This window comes from Phycodurus eques, chromosome 22 (assembly GCF_024500275.1).
Source record: "Phycodurus eques isolate BA_2022a chromosome 22, UOR_Pequ_1.1, whole genome shotgun sequence".
Lineage (NCBI taxonomy): Eukaryota > Metazoa > Chordata > Actinopteri > Syngnathiformes > Syngnathidae > Phycodurus > Phycodurus eques.
In genome coordinates, this window is record NC_084546.1 from 7,273,939 (window position 1) to 7,295,871 (window position 21,933).

At 44.6% G+C, this 21,933-nt stretch overlaps 2 protein-coding genes across 7 annotated transcripts in view; one reads left to right on the forward strand and one right to left on the reverse strand.

The window, feature by feature from the left end:
- Positions 1–1,617, reverse strand: part of LOC133397015 (synapsin-3-like) — a 77,528-nt gene extending 75,911 nt beyond the window's left edge. For 3 of the 4 annotated variants that reach the window (XM_061667397.1, XM_061667395.1, XM_061667399.1), the window contains exons 1-2: positions 1,538–1,617; positions 341–437 (exon numbers count right to left, since the gene is read on the reverse strand). In XM_061667397.1, coding sequence (XP_061523381.1) covers positions 341–399 — 59 coding nt within the window. In that variant the 5' untranslated portion in view covers positions 400–437; positions 1,538–1,617. Of the gene's footprint in view, positions 1–227; positions 310–340; positions 438–1,537 lie in introns of those variants that run through there. The other variant, XM_061667396.1, reaches the window with a different exon arrangement.
- Positions 1,618–3,243: 1,626 nt separating this feature from the next.
- etv6 (ETS variant transcription factor 6) lies at positions 3,244–21,529 on the forward strand. Of its 3 annotated transcripts, XR_009767579.1 has the most exons (9): positions 3,244–3,632; positions 6,757–6,886; positions 16,205–16,369; positions 18,079–18,213; positions 19,252–19,535; positions 19,619–19,803; positions 20,571–20,713; positions 20,853–20,953; positions 21,040–21,127. XR_009767579.1 is itself a non-coding variant. In XM_061667838.1 (8 exons), the coding sequence occupies exons 1-8, from the start codon at positions 3,603–3,605 to the stop codon at positions 21,140–21,142; spliced, it is 1,359 nt and encodes a 452-aa protein (XP_061523822.1). In that variant the 5' UTR covers positions 3,245–3,602; the 3' UTR covers positions 21,143–21,529. The 3 variants fall into 3 exon arrangements, 2 of the variants coding, with proteins under 2 accessions (XP_061523822.1, XP_061523823.1); XM_061667838.1 differs by having other exon boundaries at positions 3,245–3,632; positions 19,252–19,803; positions 21,040–21,529; XM_061667839.1 differs by having other exon boundaries at positions 3,245–3,632; positions 6,760–6,886; positions 19,252–19,803; positions 21,040–21,529.
- The last annotated feature ends 404 nt before the right edge of the window (positions 21,530–21,933 follow it).

Consider the following 21,933-nt stretch of genomic DNA (forward strand, 5'->3'; position numbering starts at 1 on the left):
TTTGTTTATGTTTTTGTGAAGACATTCAGAACTAACCCAGCCTATCGGAATTAACAATAAATATACAATTTAGTACCAAGGCAGCACTGATACCATTTAAATGGATGGTGATGCTTATCGAGGAGTGCTTGGTACCGCACAGTTTGTGTTGCAGAACATGCAATTAATTCACGAACAACTCTGTGAATGGCCGAGCGCGTCTCTGTATTGAGTTGGGGATGCATTACACATTAATGAGAAGCTGCGGTCCGGCTTCCCGGCGCATCGCCCGGCCGCCGACGCTAATGGTCCATTTCGTTGTTCACTGCAGCATCGTCTTCGAAGGGAGAGACGGCCTCACCTCAAAGCGGGTCGTCGGCCAATCACGGCAGGCCACATCTGCATCCGGCAGATGTGCATCAATAGGAAGCAGAGGCACAGCACAGACTCAGGGGAAACTGCGAGAGAGCACATTGGACGCTGCATTAGGCACACCTGCAGTGTCTTTGTTGCGGCCAAACAAGAGCACTTGCACATTTGAAGATGCCAAATCCTTGCAGACATCTCAGTTGGAGCAACGCCTCCCGCTCGCCGCGGCGGGCGGACATCAGACAGGAAGTAGCTGCTGTGGCTGGTTAATGTCACTGGTTATTTACTGTCACCGGGTGGGCTGTTGCAACCCGAAGGACCCTGCAGTTTTAACAGGCGGCCAATGCAAAGCAAAGCAGTCCATTTGATTCTTTCTTTTTTAATCTCATTGTTTTTGCCCAAATAAAACCATCACACTTGACCCACTTGTACATGCGGCACTTGCAGGGAAACATAAGGATTCATTACAGCTTGCGGCGTTGTTTTTAAGCGATACATCGCGGCTAATTTGGCTCTGGCCTGGTCTCCACAATTGTCTGGCTGCCACTCGCTCGCGGTTATTTTTAAGAAAGTGTGGGCAGTGGACTACAGATCACCCACAAGTCCCGGAACTGTTTTATTTTATGCGCGAACAGATTCACGGACGGTGTCGAACAAACCGAAACAAAAGAAAACTACAAGAAAGGAGCCAAATACACCAGATACTGCACTGCGGCTGTTTTGCGAAATGATAAAACGTGAACAAATGAAAGGTGTTCCGTGGATCTCCTTATGTGAGGAACAGTATATCTATCTATCATGTGATGTCTGATGTTCGTGGGTTGAAAAACCCAAATAAGGCACATTTCCACCAAATCCCTTCACACGTGTCGAAATGTGTTTACAACCGTCCCAAAATATGAGCGTGACAAATTTAAAGGCAACCCGGCAACAGTCTACCGTTGCTGCTAATCCCGCTCCTCGGAGATACAGCCAGTGAACACAACTCGGTCTGTGTGCGCGCGTGCAAAGTCTGTTTAGTGGATAGGGAGAAGAGACACAACATGGCCACACCAGAGTTTGCTCGAACACACGCGTGCTGACGAGGTCGGCCCAGGTTTAGTAGAGCATGAGTGGCGCTGAGTGTATTTCAACGGATCGTATCTTGTCAAGTGTTGCAATCACATGTAAAACATCACATAATAATTACCACTTGGGCCTCACATCTTCTTGTCAGCGGAGGCATTGCCGCACACACGGGGGGAGGCCTCCGGGGGTCGTGACGTGCCTGCAAAACGTCAGCGATGGTGTGAGCGGCCATTTTTAGAGCCAGTCGGCCGTGTTGCCTGTGCTTGCAGAGGCGTGTTGTCAGCATGCATAGCTTCACTGAAACCGTTCTGCTGCACTCTTCTCTCTCTCAGGTTATCTGTTCAGTTTTTTTGTTGTTTTTAGTAGTTCAATCAGGGACTCATTTTATACTTTGGAAATAGCTTTATCAGGTACAGTCGTCTGATATTCTATTTCCCTGAATAATGGGATGGTAATTGAACCGATATAGTGCCAAATCACTAGCAAAGTAATCACAAAGATTTATTTATTATTATTATTATTTTTTTTGCCTGTTAAGTGGATGCAAGGTCAACCTTAAAACAGTGCATTAATACCAGAATTTACTGTTTTCTGTAACTGTGAATTTTCCTACCGGTCCCTGAACACAACATTCGCCACAAATGGAGATCCATTGAAATAATTGCTTCCCAAATAAACATAAGCAGGCTTCGTTAACTTGCAGTTAGGGGCATTTAGAGGCTTCTTAAATGATCCCTCACGATGTTACCAAAAGTGACTTAATTTGGATGATTATACAGCGTATAAATAGATTTTCCTGAATTGCTGCATCAAAACAACTTGATGAGTGTGGCTTGTTTCCAGATTCCCATAGCGGCCGCACGGGGGCGTCACAGCGCTGTGGGACTGTTTGCTTGCGGTTGTTGCTCGTTATCGCTGTATAATTTACATTTGCCTCACTGTACGATTCGATTTTAGAGACGGGGTGGGCCTGAAGGAGATTTACACTTTTGAAAAAAAATAAAAAGCCCTCATTTTCATCTGGGCATCTTTTCCTTCCTGACTGCCTTTCTTCCTTCCTTTGCTGAAACCAACTTTTCTTCCGTTATTGGCTGCTTTCTTTCACATCTGTTTATTTTCTGCAACCTTCACAGATGCATGAATCATCCTCCCACCGCGGACATGTTTTTTCATCTTTCCTTCTTGACCGCCTTCCTCCCCTCCAGCTTCCTTCCTTCGTCCCTCCATCCCTTCCCTTCCCTTCCCTTCCCTTCCCTTCCCGAGACCTGCTTTTCATACGTTGCATCCGGACTTCCTTTGCTTTAACATGACCTTTCTGCCTTCTTTTGGTCCCTGGCCATTTTCTTTGTTCTTGACTCAAGTTATTTGAGAAGACCCTCTGTAACTTCCACTAACAACCCAGGCTAAACTTAGCTCACACACAGCGGCGCACCGCGCTCTTGGAACTCTGCGCAATGGCGCGATGGCGAACTGATGAAATTGATCGATTCAAGGGGATTACATGGTGTAGACTCAATTATACACGGCCATTGCAATAAAACCGCCGGCATATGTGTACCGCATCGCCGACACCAGCTTGGATTTGATCAGGAAGGAAATTGCTGGCCTCTGTTATGAGCCTCAAACGTCACTTGTTACTCTTTAACAGCAAGTTGACTTTGCACTACGGCGATCACGAAACTTTCCATGTCAAACATTTGCTATTATTGCAATGCAGAGCGTCGTACGGGTGTGCAAATGCAAAGCTCCTGCACATGAAACCGTGCGCCCGTGCGTGCACTTCCTCCTTCGCGTTTCCCTTTAAAAGGGGGCCAGGCTCAGTGCTGGGAAACGACGTCATTTCGCCGTTTTACACACGTCCGGATCAATGAGAGCGAGCGAGCGAGCGTGCATGCGCGAGCGCGCGTCGCTCTTCCAGGAAGGGATTATTTACGTGCGCGCCGCCGACACGTGAAAGGGAAACACACGACAAGACAAAAGAAGTTTGTCTTTTTTTTTTTGGGGGGGGGGGGATTTCTTCCACGCCGAGCAATGGAGCGGCGAGGTGGATAGAAGAAGAAGAAGCAGCAGCAGCAGCCGGGCTTGCGTGACGAGAACTTGTCCACGCCACCCACGACATATAGGGAGAAGAAACGTGCTTTTTGGGGGGGAAAAAGAGGGAGAAGAGGAGAAGTTGACGGGAGATCATGTCTGAATCCCCATCGGCTGCAACCAAGGTAACGACGCGCGGTTCTCGCGGTGGGATCGCTTTGTCTCTTTTGTTTTTGTTTTGACCGCTCATCTGTTGCTCCCCGACGCGTTGGACTGCGCCCGCCTGCGCCCGGTCTAGTCGTGACTGGCGCCGACGCGCCGAGCGGCGTGACTCGTTTCACGACACACAACCGTACTGACTTATTACATAAAAAAAAAAAAAAAATAAAAACATTTAAAAAAACTTCTCAAAGCGCACAGACTCGACGTGTTGCCCACGTTAAGCCGCGGGACTGTGCGAACATTCCACGCGTGTTGCCCACCGCATCGTGACAGTTCTTTTCCACGTTGAGAAAGAGCAACAACGTCGTTGCCAAGCAGTTTAGGAAGAAAACACGATAAGGAATTGTTGGCGCAGTGAGTACTAGCGGGGGCAGTTTTTTTTTTTTTTTACAATCCAATGCTATTGACATTGATGAGATGAAGAAGACCATGGAAGAAAAGCGGCCATCGGTCTATTAACTATTTCGCCACAACATTAGGCACACTTTGAACGACCCTATACAAATACCGTAATCTCTCTTTATAAAGATCATTTTTGACCGACACTAGTCACTGAAATACTTTATGTGTATTGTTTTGGCTGGAGTTTACAATGGTGTGAAACTGCACTGACATATGACATATATGACATATTATTATTATTTTATAATACTGTATTTTGGGTATTTCTTTAGCAACATAGGGGGCACTGCAAAAATATAATCACATTAATGCAGTAATAGTAATAATAATATAGTTCAGTGCCAATCACGACTATCTATCTATCTATCTATCAAAAGGTTCAGGTGAACGCATTGATTTGAAGAGACTGATAGTGGTGTGTTGTCCTGCTTTAGTGTTTGTCAATAGTCTTCAAGAATGCACGTTGAAGCTTCACAAATTGTGTCCCCCCCCCACCCCAACCCAAAAAAATGCAAATAGCTTTCCGAGGTGGGTCAGCTGGTGTCGGCCTTTCCAGCAAAATCAGTCATGCGATGACATGCAGTCACCGAAATGGTAATGGGGGAAAACGGCTGCTTTTTCCCTGTCAAGTGTTTCTGTTTGTGAGTAATGACAAGTCATTAGCGAGTATGATGTCACTGTGAAGAGGAATCATCTGACTGCCCACCTCTGTGCTGCCCACAGCCCAGTTCTGTCACTAGCACGCTGTTTCTGCAGTGTCTTTATCACAAGCTCTATCAAACCCCCCCCCCCCAAGTCCCAGCTGCGTGAAGATGAAGACTTTTTTTCACCCATCGATATCCGTTGTCTAGCAAAAGATCTTGGCTCTGCGTGGAGGAGGAAATGGAAGACTGAAAGATTGGTTTTTGGCTTCCGCAGGACATTTCTGGTACAGTGCAGTCAGTTGATGTGCACGGCAGTTTAAAAACAACAACAACAAAAAAGTGACTTGCTGCCAACAGCAGGCGGAGGGAAGAAGCGACAACTGAGCGGCATTTCCTCTTCTTGTTCTCTTCTCGCTCAGAGACGCAACCACACACTGGATGAGTTCACGTTTTAACCAGCGCTGCTTAATATCCACATCTGCCCTATGCTGTGCCACAAAACAGCCCTTACACACACACAATTGGCAGTTGGTGACTTCATCACGGTGGTCCCGGTTGTCTTTTCCACACGGGAAAATATCTGGAAGAAGAAGCGCTGAGAACTTGTAAACATTTGCTCACAGCGTCCAGTTGACCTGTTTTTTACAAGCCGCTTTCCATGACAAGGCTTGGAGCAGTCCTGTTGTGTCATGACTCCAAGCTTAAGTCGTTAAAACCTAAAGACTGTGAAAATGCCCGTCACAATAGCCAGTGGTTAAAAGTGATGTGTGATAAGTCAATGTAAGTTCATGCCAAACTTGTACAAGGCTAAGCAGAGGAACCACAAAGCCATCCATAGAGCTACAAAATGAGATACACTTGCATGATCTAATGAGATCCAGTACATCAGCAGCCATTTCGATGATAATACGAAGTTTTGACAGAGAAATTATGACAAACTATGGATGCACAGATACCGATACAATTATTGTTACGGGTGCTGATATTGTACATCTGTACAGGTACTCGGACTGGCAAAAATGCTTCGATACCAACAGCCGATACCACTTTACCAGCCTGTCATGTAATTTCCGGTCAGGCGGAGATATTTTAAGGTAAACACGGACGATAAAACTTTGCGAGCCACCTGCAAATGACGCTCTGCAAAATGGACGACGAACTCCGCTCGGGTGGGAAGTTGCGACTCAGGCCGAGCCAATCGCGCTTCCGTCGCAAAGCCGCTGCAACGCGGCGCGTGGAGTAAAGAGACGTAAGCGATGGTGTGATAAAGTATCACTTCAGTTGTCCTGTCACAGTTTTATTTTTGAAATTGGGGAATTTTCAAGAAGCAGTCTTGTATTTCTTTTGACTCACTTTACAGTACTTTGTACATAACACACACAGGTAACATGGGATCGTGTGTATATATACAATATATATTAGCACACAATAATAAATGATTCTTATTATTATTAATTATTCGGCTTCTTTGTTTCTTATCGACTATATGTACTCATTTTTCATAAAGCCCCCGAATGTTCAGACGGAGACACTACATAAATGTTTGCTTTGCAATTGCAAGACAGTGGCATCATCAAGTATCGGTACTCGGTATCTGTTGAGCAGGTCCTCACATGTGAGTACTTGGATAAAAAGTGGTCTCGATGCGTCCTTATTAGAGACAGCCCTCGGTATAACGTGGTGCAGTTCAACACTGCGTATCACAATATTAATTCCAAAACTCCTGACTGAAAAGTGTTCAGTGAGGCATACTACAATTCATTATTCAACAATGCACTGCGTGTATTTCATTGAATTGTCTTTAAGTCAAGTATGTTTCCTTTTTTTCCAACTGGACTGACGCTACAACATTTTTTAAAGCGTTAAAGCATGTGTGGCATCCACAAGCTTATGTATCAGTCAGCTACTTACTTCGTGGTGTGGTGGGTGCATGACATGGCGAGGTGAGGCGAGCCTGTGTGTGCAAGGGTGGGGGTGCTGTTTGAGGTGGGCTTGGCACGTTTTGTGAGCCTGGCTTTTGTGTCTCTGTGTCTATTCATAGCAGGAGAGGCGCTCTTTCAGTCCTTCCGCGAACCCGCTGCCAAACTCCACTTCCTCCCCCATCCATGCTCCCGCCGCCAGGCCAGCCAGCCGAATGGAGGACAAGCCCGCCCGGCTGCCCGCACACCTGCGTGAGTTTCACACTCACAAGCGCACACACGTCGCCATGCTCTACTTCTCAGCTGGTAGGCGTTGAAGCACATGTTGGATGCAAGCATCCTTGAAACTGTGAGTTTTGAAAGACCTGCGGCACTGCCGTGACTTCACGCCAGTCTATTACAGATAATACGGTACACGTCACGTGACAAAAAAAAAAGAAAAACAAAGATGAACTTGAAAGGAATGTTACGGATGTTATGGATGAAATGAGTGGTTTTCGAACATTTTACACCAAGTACGATCTCAAAAAATACTTAGCCCCCAAAAAGTGCAACAGAATAAAATACTAGTGCATCGACAATGAACAACATTAGCGTAGTAGGCCCAAGTGTTCATCAAGACCAAGGCACGGGTTTTAGGAAAAAAAATAACTGTACTTAAATAATGATTCAATTAAAATGTTGCACGTAAAAGTGAAATAAACAATTTACCTAAATAAATGTTTTTAAACAAACTGAAAATGTATCGTAGGCTACTTAAGTTGAATACAACTCAACTGTACCCAACAAATATATTGGTAATGGATAGTTGTTTTTTTTTTTTTTTTTAAATATGAAAACAGTGTTAAATACACTTTTTAAATACACTCTTTCCATATGATCAGTTTATTCAATGCCCCATAGCTATTGATCTTATATTACTGTTGAATACGGTGACAGATGTGTGCTAACATGCATGTTGCCTTTGTTCCAATGCAGCCAATTTTATCTGTTGCTTTTTAAAATAAAAATTTAAAAAAAGTACATTTCTAAGTTTTTATAGTTGCATTATACGTATTTTAGTTCCTTATTCATTCATATTGGACTGGAAGTGAACTGAATGGAAACACTTCAATGATTATGACCGAACCAATCGGAAGGCAGGTGTGGTGCCGGAGGGCTGCCAAGAGTTAGTAGGCTTAACGTTCAATGAGTAACTCTGCCAATGTCCAATACGTCGGTCAATATTTAACTGGTCGTGTACGTGGTGAGCGCAGGATGTTCGCAGGGCCGTCGGATGACATTCACAGGAAGCTCTTCAGACATTATTTTAGAAAAAGGAAGAAGGGCTTTTGGTTCCGTTTCCTGTCAAGTTAAGGCGATGGGTCACTTCGCATCCGCGCGCTTTGGTGGAAGCTCGTCGCGGTCACATGTTTAAACACGGTTCCTCAGGTAGACCCGGCAGGAAATTACCGGTTCTCTCATCTAGCCCGAACACCTCCGCTCGTCCTTCCTACGCGAACATACGCGTGGTGGGAAATGAAGCGTCCACCACAAGAGTGAAGGAGGAGAGGAAAAGAGGGGGTGGGAGGGGTTAAAATACAGAAAGAAAAAGAACTGAGGGAGGAAATTGCAGTGTGGGCAGAAATCCGCTTTCTCCATTTCCTGGGGAGGAAGTGGATTAGATGGGGGGGGGGGGAGGTTCACAGACTGCTCCTCACACAAAAGAAGGCGAGTCACGGCCTCATTATTAACCTTTTAAGGCACAGCAAACTCCTCAATTAAAAGATGGAAGACAAAATCGCATTGTCTTGCGTTGAGTTGCGTCATTGTAGAGCCGAATGCCGAGATGCTAATTACTAATGAGATGTCATATTTAACTATTTTGACGGCTTTTGAGTGATTTCGCTCCAAATGTTAAGCTCTTGACCCATTTTGTTTCTTGTTTAAGCGTCAGCATTCCATCCCTCATTGATCAGTGATATAATTACCAACCATGCAAAACAAAATACAGGGGTGCCTTGAGATACGAGAGACCAGACTTGCGCGTTTTTCGAGATACGAGCCATCGATGGATTATTATTTTTTTTTGCCTTGACTCGTGAAGTAAATAAAACATTGAGATACGAGCGCTGCATTGGTGGCACCGACCTTAACTTCAACAAGCAGCACCGCCAAACTACGTATTTTTTGTGGCGCCACTTGGTGTAAAAGGTTTGGGAACCGCTGGACTATCGCAACCGGACGACAACCCGACGTGCGTGCAAGACTGCTTGTTACCTCGGCGTGTGCGTGTATGTGTGTGTACTCAATACTTGTGTGTCTGAGTGGGCGGATGAGTGAATCTTTGTGTAAAGTGTGTGTAGGTGAAAGCAGTGAGTAGCCATATTACAGTACATGAACGTGCACCACCAAGTGCCCTTTTGCTCTCTTTTTGTGTTGTATATCACACACTGGAGTTAGTCGGTGGGGGTTCGTGTGTGTGTGTTTCTGAGGGGAAATTTCCTGCCCTCTGGAAGCCGCTCTTGTCCTCAGGAATTTCCTGAGTGGGCAGACAGTGCTTCCTGAATAAATGTTGTTGTTGTTGTGTGTGTGTGTGTGTGTGTGTGTGTGTGTGTGTGTCTGTGTGTTTTAACTCGCTCCCTCTTCTCCTCTGAAAGGGAAACTGTTCTCACATGCCAGAGAGCGAGCTGAATGCAGCCAGCCCCCTTTCTCTTCCTGTTCGCGACACACTTCGCATGGTGCTTTCGAAAGGGAGGGAGGGGGGCCAGGGTTGGGGTTGGGGTTTTTGCTTTACGCCAAACTTCCCAATGAACACACTCGTGGCACGCTACAATCTGATGAATCCAAAAAATGAATTGCAAAAAAAAAAAATAACAACGGCCGAAACCTACCGTCGCCCGTCTCTTACATACCGAATAGCCGAATAGCTTTTTCCATTGTTGTAAAAGAGTGCACGTAATAATCAGACTCCACGGTCCTATTACATGTGGTAAACAAACTGAACAGGATTTGAGTTTCCAGACACTGACGCGACAATACAAACCGCTTACTGTGCTACTGTGTCAACAGAAAATGATACCGTGGCACTCAAATGATGAAGTAGATTTCTTGCCGTTTTGGTTTCCATGACCCGAAATTACTTTTTTTTCTTTTTTCTAAATTAGCAATACACTTAGTAGGCAAATTGACAGTGTATTTGTTTAGATTTTTTTGTAGTCTTATAACAGTTTGACTGAACCCTAACCACTCGAAAACTGTGGCAAACCTTTTTCCTTGCATCTTTTCCCTCCTTCCCTTGAAGGTGTTTTTTATTCTTGTATCTTTTCCAAGCTACTTTTCTGCCTTCTTTTTGTTCCTACCTTTCTGACCTCTTTCCTGCTTTCATTCTCCTTAGACCTGCTTTTTGCCTGGCACCTTTTCCCTTTCTTCCTTCCTTCCCTTTATTCATGCATCCTTACATCCATCCTTCCTTTGCTTGAAACTACCTTTCTGTCTTCCTTCCTTTGGTACCTATCCAATACTTTAGAGTCCACTTTCTGTGTTCTTGACTCAAATCATTTACAAATATTCACACTCGCTGTCAAATATCAGTTAATTTAAAAAGTATATACTTTTGGCCTTCTCTGTACTGTATAATATGATGGTGTTATTAAATGCTCCACCATGTTGGTGAAGGGCATTGCAACACGAAAGTGCAGCTGACATCGTAGCACTCGCTCAACCCGCCGCTAACATGAGTTCACAACAGCCAACTCTACGCTCTCATTTGCCGAGTCCCACGCCACTCGTCTCGCCATTCACCTTTTAAAGCCACACACACACTCAAAGTCACAGATACGATAGTGTGGAAGGTGAGGATGGTGACCCCAAGTGGAGGACAATAATACCTGCACCTCACATGCTCACGTGTTGTTTAAAATAAATTAGCAATTTGTAAATTCCTTGATTAATTGGTTGAATAATCGATTCTAAATATATGTAGCTGGAGCTCTAGATTAAACACAAAGTAGCAAAAAGCATTCTTGATTCTGTCGTATATTATCAGAAATGTTGCCTCATTTGTATGTACTGTCCATGAATGCGGGTTACACGCACGCACACACACACACACACACACACACACACACACACACACACACACACACACACACACGATGCTGACCATTTTGAACCAAGAAAAACATTGCAATCACTGTACAGTACATCAAAGTGCAATGGAGACAGTGTAGTCATCACTAACTCAGGAGGCTAAACTGCTTCAATCTCGCACAAGTCGCGACAAGCTATGGATAAATCATCTTCAGTGAATAGTGAGTGACTAAAGTGCAGTTTGAATGGCATAAAATATACTCCAGTATATATATATATATATATTGTATATGTGAAAGTATATTACAGACTTTAAGGCATAGCCGCGCGTTTGTACGTTCTTGTTGTTGTCGATGCTTTGAGTTTAATGTGATTGTGTAAGGTGCTGCACAAATTGCTGACTTTTTTTTTTTTTTTTTGACATAGTTCACGCAAATATATCAAGCGTGGAAAAAAAAAAGTGTACAAAAGGAAGAGTTTGAACAAGCCCACAAGAGCTGGCTTGCTCCTGCTTCTTCACAACACACAATCGGGAACAGGTCGTGCTACTTCCTGGCCATAAATGCCCCGTGTGATTGATGATGTGTTTTATGTTTGTTTTGACTGGATGACGTCCAGTTCTGCTGGATGGGGACAAGCACATGCCTGCTGGCTAAGGAAGCGCAGGATGACGCTTTAAAGACTGTGTATATGACACGGGGGCTAAGGGAGGAAGGGGGAAAGTAAAAGTGAGCGTCGATGATTGTGCGCCTGTGGGAATCGGGGCTTGTATGGACGGAACAAGCAAAGGGGATGTACGGCGGTGAGGAAATGGCTTGCTCGCATGGCCACATGTCTCTGAGTCAGGGTGTCAGAGGGTCATGGTTGGACCTCCTTCTTCTCCTTATTCCTTCCCTCTTCCTCCTCCTCGATTTAGAAAGAAAAAGCCTCTCCTCCCCTGAGAGAGCGACGCCAATATCCGCCTACTTCTGCTTTTAGAGGCAAGGCAAACATTTACCAACGGACAGAGTTTGGAGCAAAGTCCCAGGTTTACTGATCGAGCCGTGTTTGTTTTTATTTATGTCGCTGAAGCAAGTTTACACAGTGATGGCCAAGGCACAAGCAGCACATTGAGCATACGGGTGTATAATAATGCAGTGCTTGACTGTCAAAACACAATAGTTGATGTGTTAGGGATGGTTCCAATTCAGAAATGACACTGATTTTGTGTAGGAACTGGAATATTCCATATGATATAATAGTGAAACTCTGAGGTCTTATGATCAGCAGCCACACACACACACACACATAACAAGACAGCGATAAGTCTCATAAAATGCACTTCCTTCATTTTATGAAAATGAAGGAAGTGCATTTTTTTTTTTTTTTCAACTACCCACACCTCGATTGGATGTGGGAATGTGATTTTGCCATGTCGCACACACTGCTCTGCTAACTACAGTGTGTGTAATAAGTGGTTCAATTCAAAATGCCCCAAAATATTGACATTGTTATTGTCCACAACAAGCTATTAGATGAAGCAAGTTGTTTTTATAATCATATCGAACATGTCCCTGCAATTGCTGTCCACCCTGTCATGATGGAGTAAGTGTCCGTTTAAGAAACCCTCTGATGTTTTTATTGACGTAACTATCAACATTGTCGTTTTTCAATGGAGGTGTGGGTAGTTGCAAAATATTTACACTTGTTTCATAATTTTCATCATATTGCGTAGATGGGTTTGGTCAAGCTGAACATGTCCACCCTGTCACAGTGAAATATCAATTGATTAAAAAACCTTTCAGAAATTCAAAATACATTTGTGAATATGAAGCCCAGCTATACTTTGGATGAGACCTTTACGGTTGTCGGTCGGACGAACCTCATTAACCCGTCTGGCTGCGAGCGGAAAGCCAAGGGCTTCTGTACCGCAACAAGGAAACGCGATAGCGGTGATCTCATCGCGCTCGTCCCCTCGTTCATCCCCGAGCGCTTAGGAGTTGCCTCGGCAACCAGCGCGCCTCCGCATCCGCATGCGTCTTCAGCGCGGAGGCCTGAGACACCACCGAGGGAAACTTGTGTGTCATCGCAGAGGACTGAGAGCCCACGGTTTAGTCGAGGCCTGCCGTCGCGCTTCGACCGATTTCGTCAATGTAAGCGCACGTAGGTGCGCATCCTGCTGAGTTGTGCGGGGACGATAGAAAAATGTCTATCGCGCCGTTTTTCTTCTATCGTTTCTATCGTCACTTCGCCCTCTCTGCCTGCTGTGATTCCACTCTCCAGCTTTGTCCCACTTGCAGCAAACCAACTGATTAACAACAACAGAGCAACTACACGCTACCTGTCTCTATTACAGGAAGTTAGAAACGAGACAATAAATAGCATCAATGTTCTCAATGAGTAACACTCAGCTAGAATTCTCCCAAGATATTGATACTCAATTCTTCTTGAGTCTTGCTTTAACCTTTCATGCCCGAAGGGGCTTATATGTGGTGGAATTGACCAAGAAGGCACTCTTTCACACACTTCCTAAAAAAAAAACACACACTGCAACATACATTAACCATAAATGTGACAATTAAATTAGGTACACATTCAACAAACTACTGGTAGCAAACAGAAACAGACGACGACGACAATTGACGCAAGAAGGAAGGTAATTGTTGCAATAACTGCACTGCTTCACTTTCATAAAAAGTGAGAACAAGTAAACAGTCATAGTGCAAATGTATGTTGTAGAATGTTTCATACAATAACTGAAACTGTACTATATTGTGGCCCATATTGTGAACGAATTGTTTTTTCCAAATCGCCGAGCACAACCCCCAAAGGACTGTCAACTCAAACAAAACTGATGACGAAGGACCAGAACCGTAAAATCTGGAACCCAATTATTTTATTCTGCATTCTGATACATTTTATACTGTGTGGTAGCAAGTAGTGCAGTCATTTTGCCCATTTAAGAAGCAAGTGTCATTCAATTGGATCAAAATGACTTTGTATCACCCATTCAGACCCTCCTCTGCAGACCCACTGTTATATGGGTTACGTCCCAGAATAGATGCGATGCCCCCACACTGAACTTCAGGCGTGCTCTGGCCGAGTATCAGTTTCCTTTTCTGTTTGTCTTTCTCTCCCCATTGTACAGCAACTCTCCCCTTCTTTATTTTTCTGTCATCAATCAACATCCATCTTTCCCACACTGACTTCATAAACCTCCTAGTGTTGCTCTTTAACCTTCCCGCTGGAAGTTTCCTGTGCTGAAACGAAGCCCGAGCTGGATTACTTCCTGCTAAAGAGTGTTGTGGGACATGCTTTATTTGTTACCCTCCCCCTTTTTTCCTCCACCCCCTCGCTTGTGCTCTCCTCGTACTTCCTCCTTTGGGCTCTGCGCAGATGGCCGAGACCGACGTACCGGATCTAGGAGGGCTTTTTTTTTTTTTTTTTTTTTTTGGCAGAACAAAGAGCCCAGGAGAGAGCATGCCGTGACCCTGACCCTGTGACCCGCTGCCGCCCACCGTGCTTTGCTGCTCAATACAAGTTGCTACAAGAAACGCACGTGCAGCTCATTCAGCAGCTTAGTATCGACTTGAATATTGCTTAAAGCAGTGGTTCTCAAACTGGGGTCCCTGGGGATCCGCGAGCCGTAACTTGGGGCGTCTGTGAAATAATTAATTAAATTTATCACTTTACCCCCCCCCCCCCAAAAAAAAAAACTAAACAAAAACTAACCCAATATCTCCTACCGACCTTAGCACGAGGAGAGTTAAATGCTTTGATGTGATTGTGACATACGTTAGCATTTCTAGCTCGCTAGAAACACTTTTTTATCATTTAAAGTTATACAGGTGACCTCACCAGCATATTTGTAAAAAAAGTTTGAGAAACCCCAATAGTAGAATGATTCTCAACATAATACATGCACTATTATATCGGTTCATTGATGGAAAACATGTTTTGTTTTTCGATCATGGTGTTCAGTGCCAAATGCGTGCAGAATGCAGTCTTACTCAAGCCCGTTCAAGTTTACTGACAGGCCTGTGCCGCTATCTGAATACAGATGGCTGCAAGAGCACCAAGAAATGGGAAGCTGACAATCTAGATGGGGGTTCATGTCATATTGATCGCTCTCTGTGAAAACGTCCTTTGTTTGACGGGCGCCGAGGGGCCGCGCTGGGTTTGTGACGGGTGGTCTGAGAGTGCCCCAATTACTGGTGTGACACTGAAGTCGGCGGCCCCCATAAGATAACAGCTGCCTGACGCCCGGGGGAAGAGTTTGAGGCAGCACGAGAAGTGTGAGAGGAGTCGTCGTGCTTCGTCGGCGGGGGGGGGGGGGGGTATTGCCGTTGCACATCTGGTTGCGTGTGTGTGTAGCGGGGGAAGAAGAGGCGATGAGAAGGTCAGCGTGAGTCACAATGCCAATCACTGAATTACTCAGAGGGCGAAAACAAATGATGAGATGGTAGGAATGTGTCTGCATCGACTGGAATAAATGAGGGTTAAAAAAAAGTATGTATTCTGCCAAGGCAGACAATACGAAGATTAGAATCAGTCGGAGATTTGACAGAGAACCGAAGACACAGTATTGAATACTTGAAGCACATGATTTAGACCCAGAACACCAGAAGAAACTTGAAGAATAGGTTTGAAGGGTACTGGGAACAGAAGACTTTAGACAGGCAAAACTAGCAACATAAGATTTCGGGACACGGGGGGACTTTATAAACAAAGGAACAGAGAACATTGGATTTAATGACATTCGGAAAATAGGACATAGAGGCAACTGGAGGTAAAGGTAGGATTTCAATGGTACCATAGTTCGTCTTAAGGTCTTTTTTGCTCCACCTCGAGGGAAACGAGAACTTACGACGTTGTTCACGATGTCGTGTTGCTGTTGCGTTTAAACGTCTCCAGCGCAGATGTTTCGCACATCTTTTGCCTCGGCAGTGAACGAAAGCGTGTGCGGAAGGGGATAGAAAAAGATACGGCGCTTCCTGTTTCCTCCATTTCCTTTCCCTCCATGTGTCCTCGTGCGTTTATATGCACACTAATAACTGCCTGCCCGGAGTGCAAGAGCGAGCCAAAAAGATCACAAGAGATAAATAAGTCTGGCCATCCTTCTCATATCCCCTTTTACATGAGCTCTTATCCTTGCTATGAGTTTTCTAGCTATCCTCTTTGAATCTTTTATTGTAACCTCCTCTCCCTGTCTGATCTACTTTTCTTTATCACCGCCGTTCCCGTAATCACTCCCTCCTTTTATCTCCACTTCCTCAATATCCTCTTGACTGCCCCCGCCTCCTTCCTTCCTCTCCACCGCCTTCCCCCATCACTTCCTCCCTCCCACCCTCCCCTCCATCCGGCCTTTCCGTCTTCCTTCCTTCCTTCCGCTCACCCCCCACCCCCTCCTTCCTCCCTGCTGTGTCTACTTCACTGAACCTTTTTTTTTAAAATATAATCACCGTTGCTGCTGCTTCTCCTTTTTCCTAACTTCTTCATCCTCTCGCCCCGCCCCTGCAGGTTTGCAGCCGATGTTCTGGAGCAGAGAGGACGTGGCCCAGTGGCTGCGATGGGCTGAGAAGGAGTTTGCGCTGCGGCCAATCACGAGCGGCTCCTTCCAGATGAACGGAAAAGCCCTGTTGCTGCTCACCAAGGAGGACTTCCGCTACCGCTCGCCTCACTCTGGTACTCCCTTTTCTTGCCCTGCTCTTCACACATTAAAATGGAGGCCATATTTTCGAGTCAGTAACCTACGGCAAGACACCACCAAAGAGGGAAGAGCAGAATACTTGTCAAACCTTTCAATAAACTAGACTATTATTTCTACAAATACAAATCTGAAGGTCAAAACAGTATCGTGAAAATCATGGCCACTAAAGTCCCCAAAACATTAGCATGCACAGCTTTAAAGCAAAATCAACAAATCAATAAAGTAATCCAGAGGGGCAGCAATTAGAGCAAGCCTGCGAGGAGGGGGTTAGCAGAGGGAGGGGAGTTGGAGGAAGTAGGGGACGGTTGATCAGGAAGTATGAACCTCAACTGTTGCCCCGGCAACACCAGCAGCCGGGCGGGTTCAAGCAAAATGCAGTGTTTTTCCAAGCAGAGTGCTGGATTTCTTTTACATATGAAACAGGAATTGAGAATAGAGTAGATGACCTGCGTAGTACAGTTAAGTCATCAAAGCAATCAAATGACTTTGTGACATTGTGACAAATAGATGACTGCTTCCCCACTCTAGGAAGAGACAATGTTATCCTAATTCAAAATAATAATGCAAAAACCACACGCAAATAAATGCAGCAATCCACAATCAACTTACTATCCCAATGTTAAAAGAAAATCCATATAGAAATAGATAGGTGAGGCACTCACTTTGATGGACATTAACATTTACACTCACATTTCATCGATTTTGCGTTTTTTTTTTTTTGTTGACAGGAGAGAGATTCTATGCTGGCAATGTGATGTATTTATTAATTTTCACTGGGTTTATCAGTCATTTCCTGTTCTCTTGCTTCATGTACTGTTTCACCAGCTTTCAATGCCCCCCTGAAGTCAAATATGAGGTTGTCCAGAGATAAAACAGTGCTTGATTACTGCTTTAGTTTTCCTTCAGTAGCAGGGCTGCTCCCATGAGTCACTGCCATATTACACTATCAATAATAACTTTTCTTACGTTGCTTATTGGGGCAGGTCCAAAGGGCATACAATTTTAAATAATCCAAATACTCTCAAAACAGGAAGCAGCAATTTTCCGGGCACTGCAAATCATTGGGCCTAAAAGTGAGAACTGAAAACGGTGCATGTGTGTGTGTGTGTGTGTGTGCGCGTGTGTGTCCACCTCACTTCCTTTATGAGACTCATTTCCTTGTTATGGTAAAAGCTCAATTTTTTTTTTTTTTTTTTTGGTAACTGTCAAGCAGTATGTTCGTGTTCCTTCTTAGTTATTTGTTAAACCTGTTTTGATCCCATTTGGCCGCCGTCGTAGGTAAACACAACGCTGTCAGTCATTAAGTGAACTTCCTGTTTCGGCTTTGTCCTGTACTGTATGGCCACTTAAAGGAGAATGACAGAGTTGTAAAGGGCTATACGTCTCATTTACTTCTGTCAACATCCACTGAGTGACTGCAGACTCAGCTACTTGTGTGAGGATTCCATGTTGGGAGCCCAATTGGGCCCAATACTCATCTGCGCCAATACATAAAAAGCACCTTTCCCCCCCTTAAACTTAATGGGGAGTATTAAGTAGTGACCTTTCCAATATTACTCAAGCTTCGTGCTGCCTGGAAGCCACACAGAAGTCCCCTTTCTTGGAAAACTGCAATAATGACTTCCCGTTTTCTAAAACTCCATCATGTATAGCGAGTCAATGCCATTTCCCCCCCCCCCTGTAGGAGATGTCTTATATGAGCTGCTGCAGCACACCCTGAAGCAGAGGAAGCCCCACGTGTTTTACCCCTCAGGCTACTTTCCTGGAAACTCCTTCCACCAACTGCCCGAGAGCTCCGCGCAGCACCTGAAGCTCGAAGGTCAGTGCCCACGTCAATCTCCGTTCTTCCATAACTAGTCAAACAAGATATCATTTGAAACTATTTGTAACCAATCCAGACTCTCATAACTGATGCTGTTTTCTGGCTCTAATGTGAGGCGAGGCGATGTGAAGACGCAACGATCGCACGAGAGTTGCCGTAAAAGCTTTGCAAAACCCGTTCTACGAGTGTAACCATACATTTTGGCTGCAGTTTGCACCTGCAGATGTGACTGCTTTGCACCTTGGAAAATACCTGCTGAGTTCCTCATTTCAGAGTGGTGATGTGCGGTGTACACAAATAGTACGAATGTTACTCTCCGTAGAAATGCAGCAAACAACTTTGGAATAATAGTGACACCTAGTGGAGTGCAGCAACCCCAGTAACACACTTCATTAAGCACATTTGCACTAATCGAATGAGATGTTCCAATTAAAAAAAACAAACATTTTAAAGCACAATAATTTTTTTCCCCCATGAGTGACACTGTCAACGTCATTGCCAGGAAGTAAACCCCTCCTCTCTCCCCGTCTTGTAGATGATTCAGGTTCCATCCAGATATGAACCACATTTGAATCCCATTTAACCCCAAAATTAAATCTCAGTCAAAGTACATCTGATCACATTGTAATTTATTGTGATCATGTGGGACTGGGATGATGTGGCTAACTAAATAAAGATAAACAAAAGTAGTGCTGGATTCAATGCTGTGCCGTTTTACACCACTAGTTTTTTCAGTTTTCTGCTTTTAGCACACATATGTGCCTGGTAGAAACAGAAACAAGTTTCCACTCCTTAACATGTTGTTATACCAAGTTACTGTCAGCTTAATAAAGGAACTAGTACGTCCTTTCCCTTTAGCGAAATGAATGACAATCTTGGGCTGCAGTCGCAATTATCTTGCATGGTTCTGACAACAACGATTTGAGTGATGTGACAAATTGCCACACCACATTGACCCAAAGATATGACCACGTATGCAATGTCAATGTCGCTGTTTGGATGTTTACCATGGTGTTGCGTCTGCTGTCACCACAGAAACGGTACGACGGGCACCATGTGCGACAGAGCCCCTCCCCCAGCACCCACCGACCATTGAGCTGCGACACCGCTCCCGCTCACCCCACAATCCGGCGCCACGACAAACCAAACCCGAGCCAAACCATCAACAGACCGCCGCCGAGGAGCACCTCCAGGCCTTTTCCCAGCTGCCAGACAGCAACCACCACTTGCCCGAGGACGTGTACCCTCTGCCCATTTCCCCGAGCGCCCCGAACGGCCGCTGCGTGACCCCAAGAGAGGCGCCGTGTCCGGGCAGCCCGGTAGGCCAGGAGGCGGGCCCTCCTCGCATCATCCAGCTCATGCCCAGCGCCATCATGAACCCTCTGTCCGCCTTGGACTTCAGGCACAACTGCGGCGGGCATCTGGAGAACGGCCGCGAGGGGAAGGTCCACTCTCATCAGATGACGGCGGCCCAGCAGCAGAGGCCGCATCATCTTCTACATCAGCAGGAGGAGGCCCTCTACAGGAACATCATCATGCCCGTGTATCCTCCAGAGGAGCAGCAAATGCCCATGGGGCGGATAGCAGGTAAACCGCTTTTGATCGGAATGCAAAGGGGCGGATGCGTTCCGATACATTTGTGACAACCTTCCAGTAACTTTCCGGAAGGATGTATTTGCTCAATATTCAATGCTGGACACCTTCCATGAAATTTCACAAGAACATATTTTGTATTGCGGTTTTTTTTTTTCTTACAGTAAACAACAAAAATGATGACTGTTGAATGGACTGAGAGATAGACAAGTACGAATTCCACTGAGTAGTTCAGAAGCTACACTGCATGACTTAAAGTCCCTGTGAAGTGAAACAAAATCTTCCAGATTTGACACACCACAGAAACAACCCTGCATAATAGGAGTGATTAAAAAAATCGCCAAGCATCTAAAATCAGGCTTCAAAACCATGAAAATAAATAAATAAATAAATAAAATCAGGAAAACTGACATGGAAACAGTTACCACAAACATCTCCACAATTCAGTTCAACATAGTTCTCAGTCTTTGCACGCTTTCAGCAATTGTCTTCAAACATGCATATTGTAATGCACAGAATTTCAGAAACAAATCAACGATTTCCCTTTAGAGGGTCTTTAATAGACAAGAGCAGTGGTTCTCAAACTGACCCCTGGGGGTCACCGAGCTGTGAATAAATGTAGTGTATATATATTTTTAAAGATGGATACCTACATACGGGAATATATATTTTTGTCCATTTGTAATCTGTGGCGTATTACTGTGTCCATATTTATGGGACACAACAATACAATTGCTTGATTCTCGTTTTGTCCTTGGCAGACTGCAGGCTACTGTGGGACTACGTCTACCAGCTCCTGTCAGACAGCCGGTACGAGAACTACATCCGCTGGGAGGACCCAGAGAGCAAAGTCTTTCGCATCATGGACCCAAATGGTCTGGCCAGGCTGTGGGGCAACCACAAGGTACATGATAGAAGCTAGCAATTTGTGAAAGCATGTCTTCTTAAAGTGATGCCATTTTTTTTCCTCCTTCTGGCCACATTTTCATCTTTTTTAGATTATTAACGCGCTATTCACACCTTGCATTTCTCTGGGTTTACAGAACAGGACCAACATGACATATGAGAAGATGTCACGAGCACTGAGACACTACTACAAACTGAACATTATCAGGAAAGAGCCAGGACAAAGACTTTTATTCAGGTAAAGCTGTCTGCCACCTTCCCCTCAAAAATGACAACCGCGTAACAATAATCTCACCATTTTTTGTTTTTTTTTGCGTTGGCCAGGTTCATGAAGACACCAGACGAGATCATGAACGGTCAGACGGACCGCCTGGAGCACCTGGAGTCCGACACATACGAACAAATTTACATCAAAGAGGAGTGCTGAGGAACTCTGGGAAACAGAGTCCGTGAACTTTTTACTACTGCAGCAGCCGCCGATGCCTTTTAGAAGCAGCTTGAACAATCGTCTAAGGTCTCGGGCATTTGCTATTGTCAGCCCCCATAGCAGATATTAAATATTTGGAAAAAATGCCTTTGGATAATTTACTGTAGTTTTATTTGGCCTCATGGATAGCGCTGAATTTATTATTGTGTCCTTATTTGTGTTTCTAATGAACTGCAAAAGCAAGCCAATCACTTTGTGCTTTTTATTTGACTTTATTTGCCATATTCACATGCATTATACTGTGGCGTTGTGTGTGTGTGTGTGTGTGTGTGCGTGTGTGTGAGTGTGCAGGATGATTTGACTCTGGAGTAAACATTTTGGATCAAACTGTGTTTTCTTTGTGAACTGTAGTCACGTTTGAAGATTTCCCCCCCCAAAAGTTGAGTGTTGTAATTTATACGCTCTCCACGTGAGGGCACTAGTGTACAACTTAATGTGAAGCTTTTTTTTTTAAATCTGCAGTCCAGGAAATAAAACGGTAAATAACGCATTAAATTGTTGGAAAATGGTAAATGATTGAAGTTAAATGCATGCAATTTTTAAGTGATTCTCAATTTCCTAAGGTTGATTCAAATACAACTAAAATGTTTTTTATTATTATTATTTTTGTATTAATACACATTTATACATGAGGATCACTTCTTAATTCGGTTTCCACAATGAATTTGGTCACGTTAAAATAGAAGGGAGGGAGGGGGGGTTGGGGGGGGGGAATCGGAACACTACATGAC